Source organism: Alexandromys fortis, unplaced genomic scaffold (genome assembly GCF_014885135.2).
Source record: "Alexandromys fortis isolate MF-2015 unplaced genomic scaffold, M_Fortis_MF-2015_v1.1 scaffold_81, whole genome shotgun sequence".
NCBI classification, from domain to species: Eukaryota; Metazoa; Chordata; class Mammalia; order Rodentia; family Cricetidae; genus Alexandromys; species Alexandromys fortis.
Window position 1 is genome coordinate 3,822,488 of NW_026067960.1, and position 25,492 is coordinate 3,847,979.

Below are 25,492 nucleotides of genomic sequence, written 5' to 3' on the forward strand. Positions count from 1 at the left end.
CTCCAAGCTTATGACTTCCCAGGAGCACGCTAGCAGGATTTGAATCCGGGTTCTCAAAGCTGGATTAGCCATCCCCTTGCCTCAGAGAAGCACCTACATTCAAAAGTGACCCAGAAAACAGACAAAGCTAAAGCTTAACTCCTGGAGAAGGGCCACATGGCTTCTATCCGTGGGGCTCAGGAAGAATATTTAGTAGCACAGTAGTCCCGCCTTCCTGTTGTCAATCAACTCTGCTCCCTCCAGGCCAATCTCTTCCACCTGCTCTGGGTCCCCTCCTCTGCCTGGCAAGGGCTCCCCTGCTCCCAGAGGCAGGCACTCAGCAACATGTCACCCATGCCAGGGAAACTCCTACATCATGTGTCCCTCTGGCAACTCTGGCAACCCATACCTCCTCGTCTCCCCAAAACGGCGGATCCATCACTGAGTCTCAGGAGTGGAGGGGAGAAGACACACAAAGGCTGTCCTACTCAAGGCCCAAGAGGATCACCCCATCCCAGCAGCGGCTTCTCTCCATCCTGCCCCACGTGACCACAGGACCCTGTGGTTCCCCCACAGACTCTTCCCCTGCCCTCTATTGACGGGGTGTCTGTCACTCAAACATCCTCAGTTCAGCAGGACATTGGTGACTGCCTAACAGACACCCATCATCCCACCACCTTCCCCAGCAGCTCCAAGCCCTTCCCTCGGCTCTTCTCTTACTCCCGAATTCACATCTCCTCGTCATCCTGTGATGACTAACTGTACCCCAAAATCGAGGAGATTCCAGTCCTAACCCACAGATCTGTCAATGGAACCGACCTCATTCAGAACCAGTGTTTCTGTAGACATATGCAGACACGCTCAGAGTAGAGTGGGGTGGACCCTCTCCTGCTGGAGGAGATGCAGCGGGAGGGAACCCCGGTGAAAACAGCCGGGGTCGTGCTGAGCAGAGGCTGAGTCTGAAAGCACAGCAGCTGACAGCAGCCTCAGGACACTTCAAGAAGAATACATTCGCATATAGGCGCATGTACAGACACACACGTACACATGCATACACCCCCCAACACACACACATGCAGGTTTCAGAGGGGCCAGGCCCCCCTGTGTCTAACTCTGAAGTTCCAGCCTGCAGGGAATCCCAGTCCCAATGTTCTGGGCCACCCTGTTTGTGGGACTTCATTATAGTGGCATCCTGGGAACTCGGCTGCACCCCAACCAGAGCTTTACATGGCGTTCAGGCTCTCACAGCCCCCCATTTATTCCCGCTATCTGACTTCTGGGAATGGCACCAGGCATATGTGCACACAAACGTAGCTGACAAATAAGTCACAGCACCCACTGTTTCGTCAGTGGTGTGGCCTTGACTTCCACGAACACCGCCTGGCAGGGCTTGTGGGTCTCTAAGCCTCCATCGCCTTCCAACACGAGATGCAGGAGGTATGCACGGGCACGGCCCAGAGACGCTCCCTTCTCTGGAAAAGCAGCATGAAAAGCCGTGGTATCAGGAAGCCAGTTCTGCACAGGTAAGAGGTGACCTGCAGACCAAATGGCCCTCAGCCACCAGGAGGGCACATGTTCCCACAGGGAGAGATGGGAGAAGAGGGTGTGTATGGCCATGACCAGTCAGCCATCTCAGGTGGGCTAGGCAGGACTACATTCCCAAAGTTGGACCTCTCCCATGAGGCATTATGAGAGGCAGGTCTGGAGACCAGCCAAGAGCCCTGGGCACAGGTGGCGGCCCCACTTGTTGGCGAAGAACCGCTGGGTATGTGCCTTCTCTAAGCCATCAACCTTCAAAAAAAATAAACACGTGGTCTGGCTAAGCGTCTCGACGGCCTGGGGTGGGTGGCTCAGTGGTGGAGCACTTGCCCAGTTTACGTGAAAACCTGGATTTGATTCCAAGCGGCTCTGTAAACGAAGAGTCCCTGCAGTGACAATGTTCCCGAGTATACAGCAGGTGCTTGGAACTCCATAAATTGGGCCACGTCCTCTAAATGAGGCCGGGCCTGGGGACCAAGGTAAGACCCACAGGACACCTGAGTGTCTGGGAAGATTCGCAGTCTATCTGCACGACTGCCTTCTGCCCCCAGGCACCCTGCTCTTCCCATTCACTGCCTACCTCTAGAGCAAGAAAGTCATGCAGGGCAGAGCTTGGTGCCGGGCAGTGGGGGCTGTAAACATAAATTAAAGCCACACCAGGACGCCATCTGCCACCCATCAGAGGGACAAAGATCAAAACAGTTTGGTAAGAGGCTTTCCTGAGTGCATGGGGACCAGCCTTCTCCTCCCTGGCTGGTGGAGGAACCCCAGCGACATTTGGGAAGGCCGTGTGTGGGTGTGTGGGTGTGCGGGTGCGTGGGTGAGCACATACACACATGTATACAACCCAGCCACAGTTCTAGAACTTCAGGCAGACATGCTTCCGGGAAGAGACAGCAGGACTGGAAGGTGGCTCGTCAGGGAGAGGCTTACCTCAAAAGCATGAGGACCTGACTTTGATCTCCCAGAACCCGGGTAAAAAAAAAAAGCCAGAGGGTGGGAGGCAAGACGGCTCAGTGGGTAAAAGTGCAACTGAGTTTCATCCCCACAACCCACACGGCAAAAGAGAACAGACGTCTTCCAGTTGTCCCTGAGAGCCGCCCACAGCACGGCCCACAGCAGCAGAGCGTGCTGTGAACTCCCACAGAAGCAGCTACTTCACACTCGTGGGCAACAGACATGTGAGACCCTCAGCGCAACACAGTCTATCCCGTGGAACTGTGTGAGTCTGAAAGACTCAGGATGGGAGGTGTTGAGCAAATTGCCCCACCTAGAAGCAGGAGACAGTGGACGGTGGGCTTCTCCATGGAAAGAGAACCCGAGCTGAAGAGGCCCCCTGGGGAAGGGACTGAGGACTCAATGGTGAGAGGAAGCCTAAACCCCAGTCACCGCTGCTTCTCACTTGAACTGTATTCCATGCGTCTGCCCGTCCGTCTGAAACTTTCTTTCCTTCCTTGTTGCATTGAGGATGGAACCCAAGGCCTAGTGGGTTCTAGGCAAGCCCTCTACCGCTGAGCTACAATCCCCAGACCTTATTTTACCTTTCAGTGTGAGACAGGACATCACCAAGACATCCTGATCCTCCTTGGGTAGCTGAGCAGCACCAGACTCAGTTCAAAACTAAACTATTACCAGAGAGTTCTTCAGAAGCTTGCTCTCCAGTTCCCAAAGCTGGGCCGAGTCCCTGTGGCTAGCCTTCTCGGTGCTCTTAGGACACTTCGATCGTACCCGTTTCACAGACTCCTTACTTCCAAGTGCTAGTGTCTATCTGAAGTGACACATGGGTGTGAGCCACCAGAGACACACCACAGTAGTTGTGTCCTTAGCCACCAAGACGGGCTGCCCAACAGCATTGCCCTGACCAGGCTTCCCTTGTTCCTGTTCCTGTCCTAGCTGAAGATTCTCCCACTAACTTCTGTGCCACCATGTCTGTGGGGACGACAGAAGTTCACAGCCTCAACACAAAATCCTGGTCACAAAGAAAGGCAACCTCAACTGCAAAGCAACTTTGGGATGTACGTGAGGGGCAGCCCCCCATTATCTCTGAGCTCTTTACTTTTCTTGGGGCCCCAGAAGTGCTTTCGAAACAAACATTTGGTCCCTGACCTAGCAACTCTTGGACAGCCAAGAGTTTTCCAGCTGTTTGCTTTGGTTTGTTTGTTTTTGTTTTTTCTTTTTTTCCTGCTCCCCTTAGAGCATTTGATTATAAATGGTCATTTTTATTGGTGGTCTGACATCACCCTGGGCTCAGAGCAGTGAGCGGAAGGACCATCAACACCAGCCCTCCCTCCCCTCCCCCTCAACACACCACCAAACCTAGACCATTCATGTAGGTCTATCTAGGGAGGCACAGCCCCGGGCTCTGGGCTTCCTGGTCTCCCGATATCCTTGACCAAGTCTGCGTAGGGTCATAGTTTGAAAGAACATGCACACATCATACACTTTAAGACGGTCATCTGGTGTAGGGACCAATAGTGAAAGCCACCAAGGCTGTTCCTGGCCCCACCCTCTGCCTCTCACCCACTTCTTTCTCTGCAGCAAGAGGAAGCTCACCACCCCACTCCCACACAAAGGCAGAACCTACCTGCCTGAGTGCTCCTGGAGCACCTGGTAGACTCTGATCTGGAAGGTCTCATTGTCAAAACGCTCCCGGATGTAGTCCTTATAGATCCGGAACTCAGCTGCAGTCACGGCTTCCCCTTCGGGGATCTTGGAAAGATCGAACCGGAACTCCCGATGGTGGTAGCGGGGGTGGAAGAATTCCTTGTCGTGTTCCACTGGAGGGGAAGAAAGCACACCAGCACCGAAGACATTTAGTATCTGGTTCATCTCTGTCCGTGCAATTGACCTGAGCTGGGTGGACACTGCCTTAGGGAACCTTTGTGAAAACCTCACGTCCCGTATAGACACACTGTGGACCAGATGGTCACAGGCCCAGACCTTAGGGACATCTTGAGCAACAAGAGCTCTGTATCCAGTTTGCTGGGGAAACTAAAGCACTGACCACAGCAACAACCACACCAGCCTGGAATCCTAGAAGCTCGGGACTGGGTTCAAATGCAGCCTCAGCCACTAAGAAGCACTGAGGCAGTGAAGAGTCCCGATACCCCGCCTGAAGCTCCGTGTTGCTATGTGGGAAACGGGGCTGTGATGTGTGAGGGACCTAAGATTCACACAAGAGACAGATGATGTTATGGCCATCAGGTAACTGCCCCTGTTGAGAACATGCACCTTGGTAGGCCTGTCCTGGGACAGCATAGGACAGTGGTTCTCAGCCCTGGACGGCATAGAAGAATGACAGAGGATGCTTTTAAAAATTAGAGATGCCTGGTATGGGTCTGCTTGTGTTAAGACCAGCTCTCAGCAGGGTTGGCCAATTCCTACGGTGTAAATTCTGCCGTCATGAGAGAGTTCAATTGCTGACACAAAGGTTCCTCCCAGACAGAAAGAGAAGGCACACCATGCTGCTCATAGCCTACTGTGCCAGAGAGAACTCTCCAGAAACCCTCGGCACGCCTCCCGGTGTCGGCTCTCCTACTGTCCTCTGGAGCACAAGGAGCCCTTCCCTTCCACGCCAGCACATGGGAAAGGCGAGCCAGCATGACAAAGAGGCATCAGAGATGCCACCAGTCCCTAAGAGGGAAGAAAAGCAGCTGCTGAGATCCAGGCAGTCTCCTGGATAACAAGAGAGCCTGGGGAGGTGGCCCCAGGACAAGGAGGCAAGGCAGAAATCCTCTGGTCGATCCTGTCCTCCGCCGGCTCCTCTCAGCTCGCCCTCATTTCATGTCTGTTACTGTGATAACACATCCTGCCACAAAGCATCTTAAGGGGAGGAAGGGTCTGTTTGGCTCACGGGTCCTGGTTACAGTCCGTCACAGCAGAGGAGGCAGAGGCAAGAGATCGGTCACAGGCAAGAGCAGAGAGAATGAATGTACCCATGCTGCCCGCAAGCTTGCCAGCTTTCCTCGTTCTTACACAGCCAGGGCCTGACTGCCTACGGGACGCCAACACCCATAGAGGACGTGGTCTTTCCACAATAATTAGCAATCAAGATAGTTCTCCACAGACATGCTCAAAGGCAACCTGATGTAGACCATTTCTCAATGTCCCAGTTGATTGTAGGCGGTGTTAATAGACAGGCAAAATTAATCAGCAGCGTGCCCGAGCTACCTGAAGAAGGGAGCATAATGCAGCAATGGTCAAGCACACACCTGAGACCCAAGGGTGTCGAACAGCCTGCCTGGAGTCACACTGCCAGGATTTAAACCAGGACCTACCAAACCCAGGACCGTTACCACTACATATACCTACAGCAACAGTGAGGACAGTTTGGTGGGATCAGTTCTCTGCCTGTTTAACAGATGTCACATTGTACCATTTACATGTATGTAGTGTGTGCATGAACCCCACATGCATGCTGCCATGTCCCGCCATGACGATAATGGATTAAACCTCTGAAACTGTAAGCCACCCAATTAAACATTTTCCTTTATAAAAAGTTGCCGTGGTCACGATGTCTCTTCACAGCAGCTGAAACCCTAACTAAGACAATACTCTTTTCCCAAAGTGTGCTGCCAGGGAGAGTTGTCAAGGTACACACAGAACATGAACTACAGGAGGACAGTCCTATGAAGGGGACAGGGAAAGATGAAGCCACAGGGGGCTTGAGGCTCAGGAGGTAGCCACAAGTCCCAGAGCATCCTGTGCCACAGCGAACAGCCAGTACCTACGCCCACACCACCCTATCTGCTCACCTCAGGGAGGAGCTTCCAGGGAACACCCCAACAGCATCTCCGCCCCAGCAAAGTCGCTAAAGACCACACAGTAACCAGCTGGGACATAAATGGTCGTCCACAGTCTTGCTGGCCTCCAGGAGGTAGCATTCAGCATGTGACCCCAGCACTTGAATGCTACCCTTTCTTTTCTCCTTCACCAGGAACTGTTAGGGACCTTCTGACTCCCCGACCATCCTCTCGGTCCTCACTTCTGTCCGCCTTGCAGGCATTCCCTCCCTCAGGCTTGGTCTCCTCACACTCTGCCGCCTCCAGGGAGAGCTCATCTACCCAGAACATGGTTACAGGCCACAGGCAGATGGCTCCCTGCATGCAAATGAGCCCACCTACAGATGACCGCCTACATGCTAATGGCTCCAACATGGAGACAACTCTGCATATAAACAACCCTGACATGTATGTGGCTTTCTCTCATACCTGACTGTCTCCCCCAGCCTCCTGCTCATGCACACAGATCCTCTCTTTGATACCTCCAGTTGTAGGTCTCACAGAAACAATGACAAGTCAGTCCCCAAGTCGTTCATAAATCCCCCTAGTCAAGCCCAGCTGTCTCCTGACTCTTTGTCACCTTGGCCAAACAATCCTGCTCTGCTCCCTGTCTGCTGCAGCAGAACCCCCACAGTCACACGGATGCACCTCTTCCCTTCTCACCCTAAGGCTCATGGGCCCTCTCCAACTGCACGGTGGAGTTTGGGTGACTTTGCCTACAGATGGGATGAGGCTATCATGGAAGCTTCTGCTTAGGTTCCAGCGGTGCCCTGGAGGTCAGGAGAGTGCTCCTGGCTCCATCCCTGCCACTGAGGCTCCATCCCTGCCGCTGTGGAGAGATGGCCCTCACCATGACTTCCAACCTTCTTTCCTCCTCTTCCCACAGAAGAGACCAGGAACAACCCTTCCCTCCCCTTCTCTTCCCCTCCCCTCCCCTTCCCTCACGGAGTAGGCCATATTCTCCTGGACCACTGATGCTTCCAGGCTCAGCAAGGAGAGCCACCCTGTGTCTGCCCAGGAGCACTGTGGGCTCCCAGCTGAAGTGAAGTCAGTCTCCAAAACTCTTTAGTCCTTTGCCCCACCCCCACCTCTGCCCCGGGGCTTCAGAACAGTGCCACTGGGGGGAAAAAAAAAAAGGATCAGCCAGAAAAGAAGCCAGCAGAGTGGGACCTCTCTCACAGCCAAAGATGGCTGAAGAAGCCAGAGATGCAAAAGGCGCATGTCTTGTTAGTGCTCAGAGATGCCCCCACGATGCATAGCTTTGGCCATTGTCTAGGGGGGACCTGTGAGGTTGGAGGGATCCCTGCTTTGCAAGTGAGAAAACTGGGGTTCAGGGAGGCCAATTGGCTTACCCACAGCACAAAATGGGTGACTGTGGAACTCTGGGCCCTATGCTTTTGCCCTCTATTGTTTGAGACCTGGGGTCTTGGTCTTTGCTCTGTCACTAGCTCTGCGGCTTGGGTCATGTGACCTGTCCTCTTTATGGCCCTGTGTCCTCAGAGAGTAACAGTAATGGCCCTAGCAGTGTAGAGGGTGGCCCTTCAGCACACAAAGGGTGTCTGCCACTGTCATGGGGCCTCTGAACAATGAGGCAGGAGAACAGCCATCAGTGGAGACAACAGGATGTCCCTCTGGGTGTCTACACCACAGGGTCACTTAGCAAAGAAAGAATCATGAAGCCACACAAATCAATAAACAAAAGGGAACTGTAGTAGTTACTTTTCTGCCGCTGCCATGAAGACCTCAGAACTATGGTAACGCAGAAGGAAGGGTTTGTTTGAGCTTATGGTCCCAGCGGGTTAGAGTTCATCACTTGAGTGATGGTGGAGGTGGGTGAGGAAGTATGGCAGCAGACAGGCGCGGTGGCTAGAGCTGGAAGCTGAGAGCTCACATCTTAAACTGCAAACAAAGCACGCAGTGGGGGCAGTGTCTAGGAAGGGCAAGATTAAAGAGTTTTAAAAGACACTGGAGATACATGGTAAACTGAGTGATCCTGAAACCCTGGGACTCTAAAGGAAAATGTGTCCCCGCTGACAGGGCAGTGCCATTCCAGAGAGGCCAGGACATCCTCACTGCTGGGGGAGGGAGGAGACAGGTTTTCGCAGCAACAGTTTTCCAAATCACCACATCAGTCAGCACGGTGCACACGGAGGCCCAGGCTTGGATCCAAGATCCAGCTGGGCGATACCAGAAAGAAGTGGGTGGAGCCTATGGGGCCTTCCTGTCTCTAAGCCAGGCAACATCAAAGTCCCTATACTTGATGATCTTGAAGATTTATTATTATTTTTAGGGGTGTGTGTGTGTGTGTGTGTGTGTGTGTGTGTGAATGCACGCCATATGTGTGTGTGCCTATGCAAGACCAAGGTGTTGAATCCCCTGGAGCTGGAGCGACAGGTGTTGTGTGAACCAACTGATGTGGGTGTTGGGAACCGAACCCTGGATTCTCTGGCAGAGCAGCAAGTGCTCTTAACTCCTGAGCCAACCCTTTGTCCTCAAGAGCTGCTGAACTTTAACGTTCACCTGGGGAAAGGTGGGTGATAAAACACCACCTCACCTCGCCACCTGCGCCCACGTCAGTCAGTTGTTGAAAACACATTTACATTCCGCTGTCTCTAGACTGTTCATCTGGAAAAGGTGAAACTCTGTCCCCAGTAAACGCTCACTTTAGTAGCCACTCCCCAGCACTAGAGACCACCGGGTAAGTTTTGTCATTGCGAACTGTGCTCCTCCGTGAATCTCCTATCAGAATCTGTCCCGCAACTGGGACATTTCACTCAGCAGTGTCCTCAAGATTCATCAAGGTTATAGCAAGCATCAGAATGTCCCTTTTCAAGGACAAGTATCTCAGGTTGACCTTCTGTCTCAATACACAACTCACCACATACACACACACACACACCACACACATCCTTACACCCCATATACCCCACACATAACATACACAGCACACACACTATACAAACCTTCCACACATTACACACACACACACACACACACACACACCCTCTCACTGGCCCAGAAGCCCCATCCCTATCCTACACGTTACATCCTTGATCCTTATGAGAGCCCTACTCCAAGGGAGGTTTGTCTCACAACTGAGGAGACTGAGGCTCAGTATAAAGTCACTGGCTACCTACGGCCACAGAGACCTGGAGGCCCACAGGTCAGGACCAAGCCCCCACCACTCTGAACCACTGCGAACCCTGTCCTGGGGAGGCACCCGAGCCAGGTGTGCACAGAGCCCTTGGCATTCCCCACAGATTCACGTCCATCTCGCTGCCGCTTAGCTCTGGAACTTCAGAGTGACAGGCCTCCAGAGTCCCCACACCAGCTCTCCAATGGGGTCTTAGGAGGCTCAGCCTCCCTCCCTCTGAGCACGGGGCTGCTTTGGCGTTGGCAGGGGTGGGGGTGTCTTTCTCCGCTACGGAGACGCTGGGATGGAGACAAGGCTGAGGAATGAGGTCTTTGCTGCGAGATTAAACACTTCAGTGTCCACATGTGCGCAGCACGGCTCGAACAATGTCATCATTGTAAGCTGGGTGAAGCTGAGGGTTCAGGCTGGGGTGGAGAAGAGAGAAAGATGGGTCTAATTATCTCTCCAGGGCCGAGCCAGTTATTTGCCTAAAAAGACCTGAGAGCAGATATGGTCCATGAGTCTAGGGCCTTCTGCCCTCCACAAGTCAACAGTCAGCTTTGACCTGTCATTCACATCCCAAGGGTGTGGATTCAGATATCCAGGGCTATCTGATCCCAGTCCCATCCTCAAATAACTGAAAAACAAGGGAAAACAACAGAAATCATGACAACGTCCCACCAAGTCAGGCTCTCTTAGTTGGGGCAGCTTTGTCCCAGACCCCCTCTGCACCCAGCCACTCTAAGCAGCACGTGACACATCTGTGGGTGTCATACAGATGGGTGCAGTTACTAGAGTCCGGTTGGTTGGGGTCATAATGTTGCCACACCCCACAATGCACTGCATAGCCTTGAAATGCAGAAAGACACGATGGGATTAATGGTGGCTCTTGCCTGGGATCCTGGCTACTGGGAAAGCTCTGGTAAGAGGATCACTTGCCCCTACAGGTTCAAGGGGAGCCTAATGAAATGCTAAGGTCCATCTCACTTTTTTTCCTTTTCTTTCTACTTTGTTTATTAATCTGTTGCAAAGACATGGACTAAACCCAGATAAGCCCTCAACCACTGACTACACCCCTAGGCCCTTTTCTGACTTTCTGAGAAATCATGACTTGTTTGCTTTGAACTTGCTGTGTAGCTAAGGATAACCTTGAACTCCTGACCCTCCTGTCTCCACGTCTCAAGTGCTAGGATTGCAGGATCATTCCACAATGCCTCCCAGATGTTATCCTGAAGTGTTGAGAGGCTCTGAGCTAACCAGACCTCAAGAGGTCAAGGGTGCTGGACTTGGTCCCCATCTGGGCTGTCAGCCAGCTGGGTGGGACCCCAATGCCTTTCATCACTCTGAAGTCCCCTTTTTCTTCCATTAGGTCATGTCATCCAAACTTGCCAGCATCCCACCAACTTTGATCTCACACATGGCTCAGGATGGGCCTCTGTCCACGGGCACTGCCCATGGCAGTAGCCATGGACCACATGTGGCCACTGGGCCCTTGAGATGTGGTCACTGTGGCTGAGTGTTCTGCTTTTGTTGTTATAGTTAATTTAAACATAAGCAGCCACTTGTGGCCTGTGGACTCCCTGCCCGACGAACGCGTGCAGCATGGTAGAAAGCCCTGCGGATCCGCACGACTCTGCCACACTGGTGCCACCACCTGCTCCAAGGCATCATAGGGTTGATGTGAAGTGGGAAGGAGGGCCGTGTGGGGTAACACGATGGCTATCTTCAAAGAAGGGTGGTTGAAGGTGAGATGGACAATGGACAGCAGAATTCCACAGAAGGGCCTGTGACGGAAGCATGAGGGTGTGGATCCCCATCGCCCACATAAATTCCGGGCAGGACAGCACACATCTGTAGCCCAGTGCTGGGAAGACAGAGACAGGAGGATCCCTGAGGCTCGCTGGCTAACCGGACTACCTCTGGATTCGGTGGAGGCCCTGCCCCAAAACATAAGAGGGAAAAAAGATTCACTCTCGACATTAATCTCCGGCCTCCACATGCACCTGCACACATGTGCACATTAATGTGCATGAGTACACACACACACACACACACATCCATTCCAGAGCCTGGGGTCTAAGACTTATGTGTGGGGTTTCTTGGACCCTGGAGACGGATGTTCCTGGTTCTGCCTGCAGGAAGACCCCTGCTAAGGTCACAAGGTCCCTCAAAGCAGATGCTCACAGTACACGTGGCTAACGTCATTGTGGGCACAGTGGTCAGACATGGCCAGGTGACACATGCAGGGCTCTGCTTGAGACCCACCTGGCCCTTGGCCCCCGGCCTCTTCCCAGTTGGCAGGAATCAGCCTGGCAGGCACAGCTCATCACTACCCTCTCGTGGCCTCCGTCCCTTCTGGTCTGGCACACTGATGCCCATGTGCTGTCTGCTACAGAAACCAAACGCCAGTCCCCACTGTGGTTCAGAGCTAGGATGAGTCCTGGCTCCACATTCTTGGCACGCGGCTCTTGCTCCAGATCCGAGGACCCAGGCCAGGGGAAGGTCAAGACTGCCCCTGCTAGATGCTGATGGCGGAACAGGCTCTGGGGTTGGGACTAGCCTATTCCCAAGAGTGACGATGTTGCCAGGGGACCCCACTTTGACAACCACTGTGATACAAGGCATCTGTGGAGCCTCCAGTACATTCAAAGGTCTTCAAAGATGGCTGCCTTTGCTCTTCGGCTCACCTCTGCCCCACCTACCGCTCCTCTACCAGGTGCTCAGCGGCTTCTCTGGGGAGGCGGCAGAGGGCTTGGGTAGCATCCCACGGTGCCCAGGAAAACTCCTCTCCTGACCTCAGTCCGCTCAGGAAGAAATCTGAGTGTGATCCCAGGGGCCCCGAATGCCCAATGGGACACAGCCTCTGGCAACCACTGACAGGAACTCAGGACACTTTCATACATCCCTAAAAGGCTCCGCATCCCCTCCTCCCAACCCCCCCCCCCCCCCCCCCCCCCCCCCCCGACACAAAGCCACACAGAGGCTGTAGTGAAAAGTGAAGACAACAGAGGCCAGCATACAAGGTGGCAGAAGCAGGTCCCTGTTAAACAGCCAGTCCAGCAAGGGCCCAGGCCCAGCAGCCAGGTGGGAGTGGATGTGTTGCCTCCTCCTTTCCCATTGGGCCAGGGGCGACCCAGACCGCCCCCAGGCAGCTGGGGCTGCAGGGTCAGCTGGGCAGGCACAGCTGCTTTCAGGTATCCAGCAGCAAATCAAATCACATGAGAATTTATAATCCTTCCTGGGGTCTGGGTTCTATCAGCCTAAACTCATTAGCCCCAGAGATGCAGGTGTCTCAGAGAAGAACAGGCTCCGTCTCCCCTTCAAAATAAGAGTCTTCCATAGCGCCGACTGACCTCAGGCTCCAGACCAATCATGGACAACTGAGTGCCCGACTTCACTCCTGGAAAAAGGCTGGTGCGGGAGATGACTGGAAACGGTTTGATGGGAACTGGAAATCTTCAAGGCCCTCACTGTCTCAAGCTCACATTTTGAACAAATGGTGCTCAAACTCCTGGTCTGAACTACCAAAGCCCTTTAAAAACTGCCTGTGGAGTCTGGCATGGTGGGGCACACATGCCTTTCATCCCAGCACTCCAGGCAGAGGCAGAGAGATCTCTGTTGAGTCCAGGCCAGCCTGGGCTTCACAGTGAGACACTGTGGACATACTCTGAAGTTGAGGAACTCTTCCTCCTGCACACACACATGCCAAATCACTGACAGGCTCGTACTGCTCCAAGCAGGGTCCTTCCCATGCAGGGTTCCTGCAATCTGCCACGTAAGAACAGATTGACAAACGAATTTACATGTTTAGCGGCAAATCGTGATGACCACTGGGTGTGAGAACTAGGGGCTCCAGAGCAGAAAGGGGCACCCCTACATCTCATCCATTGCTCCAAGTGTCCCTGGGTATATGTTACAAGTATAAGATACTATGAACCAAGACGGTAACCAAGAGGATATGGGGCACAAGGAAACTTGATTCTTATTATGGTGACTAACCCAGCGGCAACCAAAGAGCAGGCCCAATACACTAGTATCTGCAGTACAGCCACAGGGGACCGGAGCCTGGCTTCCTGCCACCCATCAATGTGGTAAGAGCTACCTTCTAAAGCAACTGAGTCATGGCAGAGCATGTGATCAAGCTTCAAGTCTCTCTCCAAACGTTTTGGTTAAATTTGGAAGTTCAGCCACATCAATCAAGAACCCGATTCACTTTTGTCTTTTTCACTTGCCACTGTCTGCACAATGGCTTTCAATCCTTGGGTCTCGTGGTCACAAAAGGGCCGTCCCCACACCAAGCATCGTCTCCACAGAACCACACTCAAGGCAAGGAAAGGAAGAATACAAAGTTTTGCTTGCTAAGCAGTCACTCGGTGGGAAGCAAAATATTTTTCTGAACCACCCCCTAGCCCGCTGTCCAACCAGCAGGTTTTCTGTTGTGTCTGCTAATTAGAATAACAGCCCCAGGCTGGTTTGAGCTGCAAGGGAAGCTGAGCAAGCAAAGGGGGTGGGGTGGGGTGGGGTGCGGTGGAGGCCTATGCTATAATCAAGAGTTGTTGTGAGCAGCCATGTTTGCTCCAGTAGGCCAGGTAGCAGACTAGGCGGGGAGGGCTTATGCTCTGTCTACAGACAGTGCTGTGAGCCTTTGTTGCACAGATCCTGCATCCTCTCCAGGACTCAGCAGGTGCTGGCCTAGTGAGCCCTTTCTTTACACTGATTCCTCCCAACACACAGCTACCCATTATTGAGCCATGATGCCCATGCTCAGAGAATTCTGACAAACGTGCAAACGCACGCTGGCCAGAGAGCACCCGACGAATATCTCCTACTCCTCCCACCTCCATCCATCAGAAGAAACACCCAGGCCTTGTCCCAGCATCCTCCAGGGGAACAAGCAGCAGCAGGTTCAAGGCTAGACCCCACTCACAGATGAAGGGTCTGCTAAGGTTCAGGTCCACATGGCCTGGAGCCACCTCCAAGGATCAAATGTGACCAGACTCTAATGGCACTCACAGCATCTTGTCCTTGTGTACACTCTGACCAGGGAGACAGCTGTCACCCGTCCCTGAGCAGGACCCAGACGGAGGCCTGTCCAGCTCTACTTCTACCTGGAGGATGGGACTCCTGACCTGCTTGGGTCAATGTCAAGAACATTTGCCCTTGTGGAAGGACACTAGGAGGATCCTGCTGGTCACAGGTCGTGTTAGCAGTAAATGCTGAACTTCAGCTGGATTTTCAAGGCCAGACCTTTGGGGTGGGGGTTAAGGAGAAACCTCAAGCAGTCTGTAGACTGCTGAGAGCCTGGTTCGGTTAGTAGCCATGAGCTGTGGGCACAGCTGAGAGATGAAGAAGCACTGGCCAGCAGGTTCAAGGCCATGGGCTCTGTCCCCAGTACCAATAAACACAAAGCAACCATAAAATGCAGGCAGCCTTCTGCATACATCCACGGTGGCACACTGCTGTGTTCTCAGGCTTTGGAAGTGGCTCAGCCTCTGCTTCCCACGCATGCAGTGGAGCCAATCGCACGCGCATACCTTTTTAACTACAAGTATGCAATATAGGAAACAACAAAGAAAGAGAGAACATTTTAATTCATTCAACACGGCTCCCGACAGCCAGGTCTAACCTTCTCCCTGTCTTCCAAGAGCACAGCTGGCTAGAGGCCAGAGCACACCTTTCTACCGTCGCTTGCAGCAAGATGTGTTCTTGTAACCTATGGTGACTGGAGAGTCAAGGAAGGTGACATCTTCCAGGGAACCTCGGAAGGTTACCAGTCTGTATTCAGGGCACTCCTCCATCTTGTCCCCAGTTCTGTTTCTTTAAAAGCCCTGACCAATGACAGATCCCAATCAGTCCAGATATAACTTTCTAGTGTGACAGGATCAGCCCGATGTGATAATGCCAACTTCCTGTTTTGCTTCGTGCCCTGTCAACACAGGCAAGCTTCTGACTGAGCCAGTGTCTCTCTGCTCAGGCATGCCACCTCCATCCTGTGTCCTACATGCTGGGCTGAGGCACCATGCTCTGGACCCTGGCTGCATGCATGCCTGTCCTCAGGCCACACTGAGGCCCACAGCTGAGGTCCCTGGCCTCAGTATGGATGCACCAATCTCCTCTCTCCTCCTATTAAGCCGGCCCCAGGGTATGGGCAGCAGAATCAACTCTAGAGATGGGACCAAATCCCTGAGCTCAGAAAAGAAAAGGTCTTGGATCTACCCAGGGGTAGCAATGGACCTCAGAGCTGGGCTGCTTATAAAAACTTCAAAAAGTCTGTAGGGATGGGACACAGAGACCTGACTTCCTGGTGGGGTGGAGTACTGCCCTAGGGGGCGGGTTGGGGGCTCACATCAGAGGAGACATAGGTCCCACCAAACCAGGAAGGAGGTGCTCGTAGAAGGGGAAGGAGGTCCCTGAAGAAGGCTAATGAAACCAGAAGGTATCTGTTCATGGGAGGGGTTAGAAACTGAGACACGGGAGTCTGCAGAGGCCCATGGCACACCAGGCAGGAGACACTCAGGCTTCGACTACCACAACATCTGACGAAAACACCCTAGAAGGCCACTATGAACTGGAGATGGCCACAGAGAACACACCCAGACTGTGTGCCAGCAAAACATTTACTTAGCATCCCTGCCACTTGGACTGTGGGTTAATTGTCATGTCTGACAATTTAACTCGTGTTCTAGGTGAACAAACCGTTTTGAGATCACGGGTTGTACAGAAATAGGTGAGTGGCTAGACCAAGCCTCAGACCGTGGTCCAACTCCAGCCAAGGCCTAAGGTGGCCTCTCTGATTTGAAGGGGTTTGAAGCCTGCAGGAAGCTGGCTTGCCCATTTTGTTCATTTGAAATGATCACCAGGCTCGGACACCCAGCCTCCTCCTGGGGAGCCTAAAAGAGAGCTCGTGAATGGACCCAGAATGGGTCCCAGCGACCAGTAGGTCTGGGTGCACATTTAAGCATCTTTAGCCTGTAGGGAGTGGGAACAGAGCCATCACTTTGGGCTCCAGAGAGAGAACAGCTGGTCAGTGGAGTGTCTTCCTCCACCTGGGTCTCTGGGGCATCTCTCAGGAAGGTGGCAGGGTCCAGGAGTGGTCCCATCCTCACTGCAACACTCCTCCCTTACAGCCAGCAAGTGAGTCACCCCCAAGAACGTGGTAACCCCACTCAGCCTGGTTGCTGCAAACTTGCAGTTAATTTCTTAAGCTTCTGAAAAGTCACCCTGAGCCAGTTGTTTCCAACTGTGGGGAGGGACTTCCCCTCAACCAGAAGATGCTTAACCAGGTCTGGGGTTTTACATTAGGGTGTCAGGACTGTGGACATACACAATCCTAGTAGCTAGTGTGCGGAGGCCTAGGAGATGGCTGAAGATTCCACGGTACACAGACCAGGGTGACCGTGCAGACTGCATCCACAGCAGCCCTATACTCCCTTCAAAGGCTACCTCCATGTTCCCAAGGCATTCACTGGTCCCAATATTCCTGGATCCCTCTTCCACACCCTCCTCTCCACCTACCCAACCCCCACCAAGACAACCCAGAGTTGTACTGTACCCGCGGTGGAGAGGCAAGTCACTTCATTTATTGTTTCCTCCTGCGGCGAAGGACCAACCAATGCCTCCATCCCATAAACATTTACTGGCCCTGGAAGATTCCTGGCCCCGCTGCCATTTTTAAGGGCTTGTCTCTCAACAAATGGTAAGGTCAAGTCAGTCAGAAAATGGAACTTGAGAAGGGAAAGGAATGGGGGTGTGTTTTACAAAGTTCAAGACCGATGGAAATGGAAAGACCCCAGACAGCCCCTGCCCCGTGAACAAACGTCTGCTCCGTTCTAAGCCCTTTCAGAACAGGCGAGGGAGCTGTAAATGTCTCCAGGCACTGCCCCACTAAGTCCCCAGTTGCTCTCCGTTGGTCCCCTTTGTGCTAATGGGTCTAAAGATAGATTGGTTATTGACCCATGAGGCACAAATCCACAGCACTACTCCGGACAGCAGGGAGGGGCGCCTTGCCACAGAGACAGCCTTGAGACCCGATGCAGACTGTGCCCAGCAGGTATCTCCAGTAGGAATCGGTCTGGTGGGCCTAAGCTTGGGAAAAGCTTAACCGCAAAGCAGACCTTAGAGACAAACATGCCAGGCATCCATGTACCCATGAGATCTGACATTCTGGTTGCCTGGTCTACAAGCGCTAGTTCTGGGACGGGCACCAAAGCTACAGAGAAACCCTATCTCAAAAAAAAAAAATTAAAATAAGATAAATTATTTTTGGAGTAACAAGATTTGTAAAGGAATCTCAAGGCTGGTGGGTAGAGGCCCTACCCATGTGCTTTACCCAATGCCCTCCACATGAGCGTCGACCAGAAACACGCACTGTCGGCGCTGAGACTCGTGTTGGCATGCTGCAGAACCCGAGTGCTGGAAGCGTGACTGCTTGCTCACTGCTGTCTGGTCCTGTCCTGTCCAAGATCTGACCCCGGGACTTCATGCTGTGCTTCCCTTTGGCTTCTTACTGTTACAAGAATGAAACCTTGGGGGCTGAGGAGATGGCAAGAGGCCGCCATGCAACCTTGGATCCTCCACACCCATGCAAAAAGCTACAGGAGGCACATACACATCTGTTACCCCAGCAACCGGAGGGGAGGGACAAGTAGATCCCTAGAGCTCGCTCCCTGTCAACCTTCCAATGCTGAGGTCTAGGGTCAGTGAGAGACCCTATCTCAAAAAGAGAAACAAAGGAGAGAGTAGCCGAGAAAGAAAGACAAGAAACAACACCTCATGCTGAACTCTGGCCTCCACACACAAGTGCAGACACATGCAGACACGCCCGACATGTGTATACTCACCCTGACCCAGGCGCATACTTAAGCATGTAAAAATCAGCAGTTCTCAACCCGTGGGTCTAGACCCCTTTGGGGGTTTGAATGACCCTTTCATAGGGGTCGCCTAAGACCATCAGAAAATACAGGTATTTGCATTACAATTCATTAACAGTAGCAAAATTACAGCTATGAAACATAAATGACAATAATTTTCTGGTTGGAGGCCACCACAACACGAGGAACTATATCAAAGGGTTGCAGCGTTCAGAAGGTGGGGGACCATGGTTGCAAACGCATACACCACACGAGCATGCGCACACAAGGAAGGACCTCAGCGGCAGCATATGCTCCTGGTCCTTACCCCTTGCCTTGACTTCCCCCAGCAGCTGCCACCCTGCAGGTCCTGGGTCTCTTCCCATGCTCGTGCCCTCACTACAGAACACAAGCCCACAATCTGCAGCCACCCCCGGTGCCCAGTGAGCCTGGGCTGTGCGCTAAGCCACACTCTAAACACCCTCTGCCCCTCACTTCCTCTCTTGCTGTGTTCTAAGTCACCCTGCACACAGACGGAGGTCTGTGCAATTGAACTGCACAGCTGCTTTCGTTCCCAGAGCCTGCCGGGGTGTTCACCACAATGCATATACACCATGCACATACACCTAGCCACCGGCACATACACACACAGACACACAGGCACAACAAGAAGATCCCAACTCCCTGTTGGGGGACATCCAGAGAAGGATGGCTGTCCCGTGTCACAACCCAGCTGCAATTGGAAGCCCTGGGCACATGGTGAGACCGCTTCCACAGACTTCTCCACCAGCATCACTAGCTCTGACCGCTAAAACACGCATGTAGAGCCGGACGGTGGTGGCGCACGCCTTTAATCCCAGCACTCGGGAGGCAGAGGCAGGCGGATCTCTGTGAGTTCGAGATCAGCCTGGTCTACAAGAGCTAGTTCCAGGATAGGCTCCAAAACCACAGAGAAACCCTGTCTCGAAAAAACAAAAAAACAAACAAAAAAAACCCACGCATGTAGCTACCCCAGGGTTTCCTGGATGGGCTGGGGAAGCAGGAGGCATGTAGGACCCCATCTATGGGTGTGCAGGCTCTTTGTCCTGACAATTCTTTTCTGGCTATGACAGAGAGTTTTACTACAGTCAGGATGGAGAGGGAGAGGGGACCCATCAGAAGGGACCACAAGGTCAAGGCCTGCTGTCTGTTCCCAGGCAGTCTGTCCTCTTCCTCTAGGCCCCTCCGGAGCCAGAGAGGCTTGTGTTCAGTGACACGCATGGCCCACACTCATCAGGTAAGCCCCATGGCACTTACCTTACAGAAATCAGAGCTAAAAAAGGGAAGGTCTGAGGCGGGGGAAGACTAACTGAATGGCTACATAGACAGCTACCAGCTCTGAACGTTCATCCTGTCCCGGTTCAGAGAGGGTTAGATAAGACCTGGAACTCAGTGTCTGGCTTCAGCCACACAGGTCCTGTGGGGAGGGAGATGCCATCTCTAAGGCCTGAGAAGAGGACGTTCTCCATGCAGGCCAAGACTTGGGGACAAGGGACAGCTGGTACCTTCTGGGAAAACTTCACAGCGTCCTCCATCATCAAACTCTCCCCCATGAACCCTAAGCCCGTCACTAAACGGTTCCTACAACCTCCCAAAACACCACCACCAGCTGGGGACCAGGTGTTCAAACACATGAGCTGCTGGGGGATAGGTCACATTCAATTCCTGCCGATAAACAAACACACAGATTCTCGTTTTGTTTTTCCTCTCTAGGGCCCCTGCCTACACGGCTATTCTCATCTATGCCTTATAAAGCAAAAATCTCCCAACACGCTACTCATCGTGCAGTTTGTTTCTAGGTAGGCTGTGCGTTCAAAACGTCGCGGGGAGGGACCACAAGATCAGACATATTTACAGGACTCTGCCTGGAATGTCATCACCCCGCTGGCCATGTACACAGATACAGACAGCCAACATGTGAATACCTGGAGCGCCCTGGGAATTGTGCAAGGCAGTGCCTGACCCAGCAGCAAGGAGAGCCGAGAAAATAATCAAGGAGTGCCTCATCAAAAGACAAAGGTTGTGTGCATGTGCATGCACACGTGTGTGGATATGCACATGCATGTACACATGTGGATATTCACGCGTGCGAACATGCATGTGTATGCATGCATGTTTGTACATGTCTCTGCGTGTGCATGCATCCATGCGTGTTTGCGTGCACATGACTGTATGACGTCCACCCGGCAGGTGAGCACCTAGTCCATCAGATTCAGAGTGCAGTGTTTAGTGCCACAGAAAAGTGCCAGTGAGGCTGAGTCGATAAGAATACACACACCCAAGACCAGGGCCTAAAACACCAAGCCCTCCGTTCTGAAAACAGCACACGTGTGTTCTCACAGACAAATTTAATCAAGCGTGACCACAGAGATGGAAGCCTAAAGACTCCGGGGAGACGTGGCTTTAGCGATGCAGACATTTGCATACTGTGCTGGACTTCCCAAAAGGCATGGAGAGCTGAAGGAAGTTTGTGGGGCCCTGGAAGGAGGGTGCACATCTGCCTTGGGCCTTGGCCGTGATCTCGCTCTTTCTCTGGCCTCCATGGAATCCACACAAGGCTTTATTGATGTCGTCTGCTCAGCCCCAGCTGGAGGAGTCAGGGGGCACCTTGCACCTGCTCCAATCACAAGTGGAAGCCGCAGGCTCCATTAATGAATGCTCTGGGCTTGTCAACTCCCCCGAAGTGAAAGCTCCCAGAAAGGGGGGTGGGCACAAATACTTCAGTAATGAGATTTTTTTTTTAATTAAACTTTTTCATGTTGGAATAAGTTTTCATTTGAAGCTTCTATACAGAACCCTTACTCGATTTTGGTCTCCCGGGTTGTGATGTTTTTAAATAACCACAGGTGCTAACATCCAGAGAAAGAGTCAGGATTTTCTCTGTTCACCATCAGTCAGTCCAGTGTTCTGTTCCCGTCTATGTCGGATGGCATCTGTGTGCAACCAGAGTGGTCCAGAGGCCTTGTTGATTCGAGCACGATGGATGGAATTAGTGACAGTTTGGACAGAGTCTCTAAGTCTCAGAAAAAGGGGAGAAACTTAACTCGGGACATACGTTTTCTTACGCTTCAAAAAAAGAGCTCAGTATCTTTTAACCTTTTTTTCTTTTCTTTCCTTTTTTTTTCTTTCAAAGTCATGTTTTTGTGTAGCCCAGGCTGGCCTTGAATGTGTTCCATAGCCAAAGCTAGCCTTAGCAAGGCAATCTTCCTCCCTCTCCCTTCCAAGTGCTGGTATTACAATGCCTAATTTGGTGCTGGGAATCACCCCCAGAGCCCCCTGCACATCAGACAAGAACTCTCCCAAGCAAGCTGCACTCCCTGCTGATGTCATTATCTATAGTTAACTACTTAGAAACTGAAATTGTGGCGGAAGAGGGGACTCAGTGCTGAAGGATGCTCAGTCATGAAGCTCAGAGCTGTGACCCAGCGTGTACACAGGGAGGCTCACAAAGGCCAATAACTCCAACTCCAAGGGATCACACACCCTCTTCTGGCTTCAGTGGGCATTTGTGAGTATACACACACACACACACACACACACACACACACACACACGATAGAGAAAGAGAATAAAATATTCTTTAAAAAAAAAAAAAGCTGAGCCGGGCGGTGGTAGCTCACGCCTTTAATCCCAGCACTCGGGAGGCAGAGGCAGGTGGATCTCTGTGAGTTCGAGACCAGCCTGGTCTACAGAGCTAGTGCCAGGACAGGCTCCAAACGCTACAGAGAAACCCTGTCTCGAAAAACCAAAATAAAAAATAAATAAATAAATAAATTTAAAAAAAAAGCTGAAATGTAGAGGTGGGCAAGATGGTGGCTCAGCAGGCAAAGGCACTTACTGCCAAGCGTGACCACCTGAGTTCAGTCTCTAAAACCATCATGGTGGAAGGGGAGAACTGGCTTCCACAGGTTGTCTTCTAGCCTCCATGTCCCACACAGGCACCTCCTCCCCGATAAATAAGTGTAGGAAGACCAGGATCTAACCCTAATGCATGAACTGACTTTGTGGAGCCCATTCTCTATAGAGAGACACCTCACTCAGCCTAGGCCTGGCAGGACAGGGAGGGCCTTGGTCCTGCTTCGAGGTGATGGGTCAGTCTTAGTTGACTTCCCAGGGGAGGCTTTACCCTCTCTGAGAAGCGGATGGGGGATGGGGTGGGGGAAAGTTGGGGAGGAGGGGGGACTGAGATTGGTATGTAAAAATAAATAAAAATATTTTTTTAAAAAAGAAATTCTAACTGAAATTTAGACTAACATAAGAAAACGAATATGGTTCTACCCACCCCAACAACAAGAAGTACATTGATTACACACCGACTATTTCTGGGTTGGTGAGACTGGTGTTTTCTTGAGACTCTGTGGTAGAAAGGTCTGCTATCTGGCCTTTACAACATGAGGGGACAGACTCAGCGACGTTAAAGTAGCTCGCCCAAGGTCACAGGGCTACTTACTCTACCAGGGTGGAAACAGACGCAGGGGTTTAAGCCGCGTCTAAAGAGAATTACGGTGGATGTTCCTCCGGGCTCCCTTGCCAAGCCACACCCACCGCTGTCACCAAGAACTTCCGTTCCTCGGCAGGGAAGCCCCCAACCCCCCACCCCGTAGATCATCCAGAATTAACTGCAAAGTGTCAGGAAACTTGGCCAGGCAGCCCTGAGCATGAGCGAGGGCTGGAAGCCTTCACTGTGAAGCCCTTTATAGAAAGCCGGTTGGCAGCCCGGCTCCTGCATGGGAACAAATTAACAATGGCATCCCAAACACAGGAAAGGAAGGAAATTGGAAACACAGTTTATGCTTGGCCGGCCCTTTGAAATACTGTACCATGCTACTGACATCAATTAATGAAAAGCAGGGCTGTGCTGAGAGGCTCCGCTTTGGAAATGCATTAACACACGTTAAACATGTTGGTACAGGAACCAGATTATAAGCACTCTGGTTCCCAAACAATAAAGCAGTTACCCAAACCCTGGTGTTCACAGAGGCCTCATTAATTCGATCCACTCCTCGAGGATCACTGGAGGCTTTGCGCCGCTCCCCGCGATGCCTTCCGACACAAATGTTGAAAGGACAGCCTGGCACATGCTACTCCGAGCTTCACAACGGGGCGTGTCAGGCTCCGTGCACTCCTGACATCCCCCAAATCATAAACAGCCCATCCTGGAGAGGGGAAGTACCCAGCCCGTCCTGGCGTTCATCTGCACTGCCATTACACTTGGGGGTCGAGAGATTTTTTTTCCCCCCGCCGGGGGACGTTAACCGTGAAATATCTGTTCCACATTAAGAAATACCAAGTCACATTTTTTGTCAAATAGTATTTGTCAAATGCCATTTGCTGCAAAACCTGGGGAATTCAATCCCAGCTGAGCACACAGCTAATACCGACCGGCTCACATAATAGCCTGGTGGTGCATGCGATCGCTTGCAATGCAAGCCCTCCTGCCTCTATAAACAGCTGCAGGGACTAGGAAGGCGAGTTCTGGAATAAATAAAGCATGTGCCCTGAGCTGCCCCAGTACAAAGAACCCCACATGCTGGCAGAGCCCCTGAATGGTTTTGCAAGAATGTTCTAGAGGGGGCGAATTGGTGAATCTCAGCTTTCCGAGTGCCTGTACGAAAAGGGGACTCACCAACACTGCCTCTGAGCACACACCTACTGTATTCTAATATCGGGATCCAAGTCTTAGGCATCACCGATGTCCCACTGACATCATCCCTCCCAACTCCACGTCGTTCTGGGATCCATCAAACTGAGGCCATCGGAGTGTGAAGCTGGACGTGTTATCAGTTTCTATGTAAATATTGGTGTTTCCTCACCCCATGGAGGCAAGGAGAGGCAAAACAGCCTGGGCGCGTTTGATTTAAACTAATTAAAAGCAGAGGGCCGTGCAATTCAATATATTGATTTTACCAGTGGGACTTAAATCTTTTATAATAAGTGTACACAGCTGTGGCTCCCTCCCACCACCGTGCTCTCCCGCTAATCCCTGAGTGCATTCCTTCTGACAATAGCAAGACAGATCCTATACATCCCTGCCTGTGTCCTGACCCCAGAGACACCACAGAGTCCAGTCTGAGAAGGCAAGCTGTGCAGCGGCCAGCCACATCCCCTGTGCGTCGATGGGCCCCAACCACTGCTGGGCTGCGGGGTGGGAAGGGCTCTCCATTCCAGTTACACCAAGGGGCAGGGCGGGAAGGGTGGAGGATGCAGCCGGAGGACACTGTGAGGCTCGATGAGGGCCAAATATGACCTTAGCAAGCGGGGTGGGCAAGATATGAAAGCGATCAGGGCGATCGATCAATGTCCACGGGACTCTGCCTGGGATGAAATCATCACTTGTCTCCCAGTTCAGCAGGCATGTGACATGTGCTCACATCACAGGCTCGCCAGAGAGTGGTAGGGGATCGTCCATGCTCTGTTTATCTGGGCAAAGGCTTGGTGGCTGCCACCATCACTGCCTAGGCTAAAGTCCCACCGACCCAGTTCTCTGGAGCTGGGTCTCAGAGGCGCTTTCTTTTCTCCACACGGGGAAAACAATCACCAGCTCCTCTAGGCACCACCTCCTACCTTCTGCGGGAACCTCAGACCCAAATGACAGCCCTGGGATAAACACCCAAGCCAGCCATCTGAGCTGCCATCCAGGGCCCAGCCTCTGCCTTGATTGCAGAAGGGAAATACACAAAAGATTCAAAACAGTTCAAATCTGGGTCACATAATATCCTTGGGAAAAGGGGAGGGGGGAATCTTTGATTTATAGACCCAGGAAAATGAGGTTTAAAAGTGATTTTGAAAGGGTTACTGAAAACACAGCTGTTAGTGCACCCCTATGGTGAAGTTGGTCTGCAGAGAGAGAGGGAGAGAGAGAGAGAGAGGAAGAAAGATGAAGGGGGAAACCATGTGACATCTCTATTAACCTTCCTTTGCTAACCAGAAAGGGCTGGAATGTGAAGGAGCCCCTTCCAAATTCTAAGGCGGGCCAGCTTACAGCTGCAGGCGCCTGCAGCCATGCTCTGTGGAGCAGTCCCCAAAGGACGTGTTTAAATTGTAACAGAACCTTTCCCTACTACTCCCCAGTGGTAGGGCCTGTTCCTAGGGGTAAAGGAGAGATGTTAACGCCAAACACTTGTCTACAGAAAGGACAGCCAGATGGGGTAAAGTGAAAACCAAACTGCTAG

At 52.3% G+C, this 25,492-nt stretch overlaps 1 protein-coding gene across 1 annotated transcript in view; it reads right to left on the reverse strand.

The window, feature by feature from the left end:
- Positions 1-25,492, reverse strand: part of Bmp7 (bone morphogenetic protein 7) — a 69,103-nt gene that overhangs the window by 40,096 nt on the left and 3,515 nt on the right. The window contains exon 2 of the mRNA XM_050152907.1: positions 4,103-4,295. Coding sequence (XP_050008864.1) covers positions 4,103-4,295 — 193 coding nt within the window. The remainder of the gene's footprint in view (positions 1-4,102; positions 4,296-25,492) is intronic.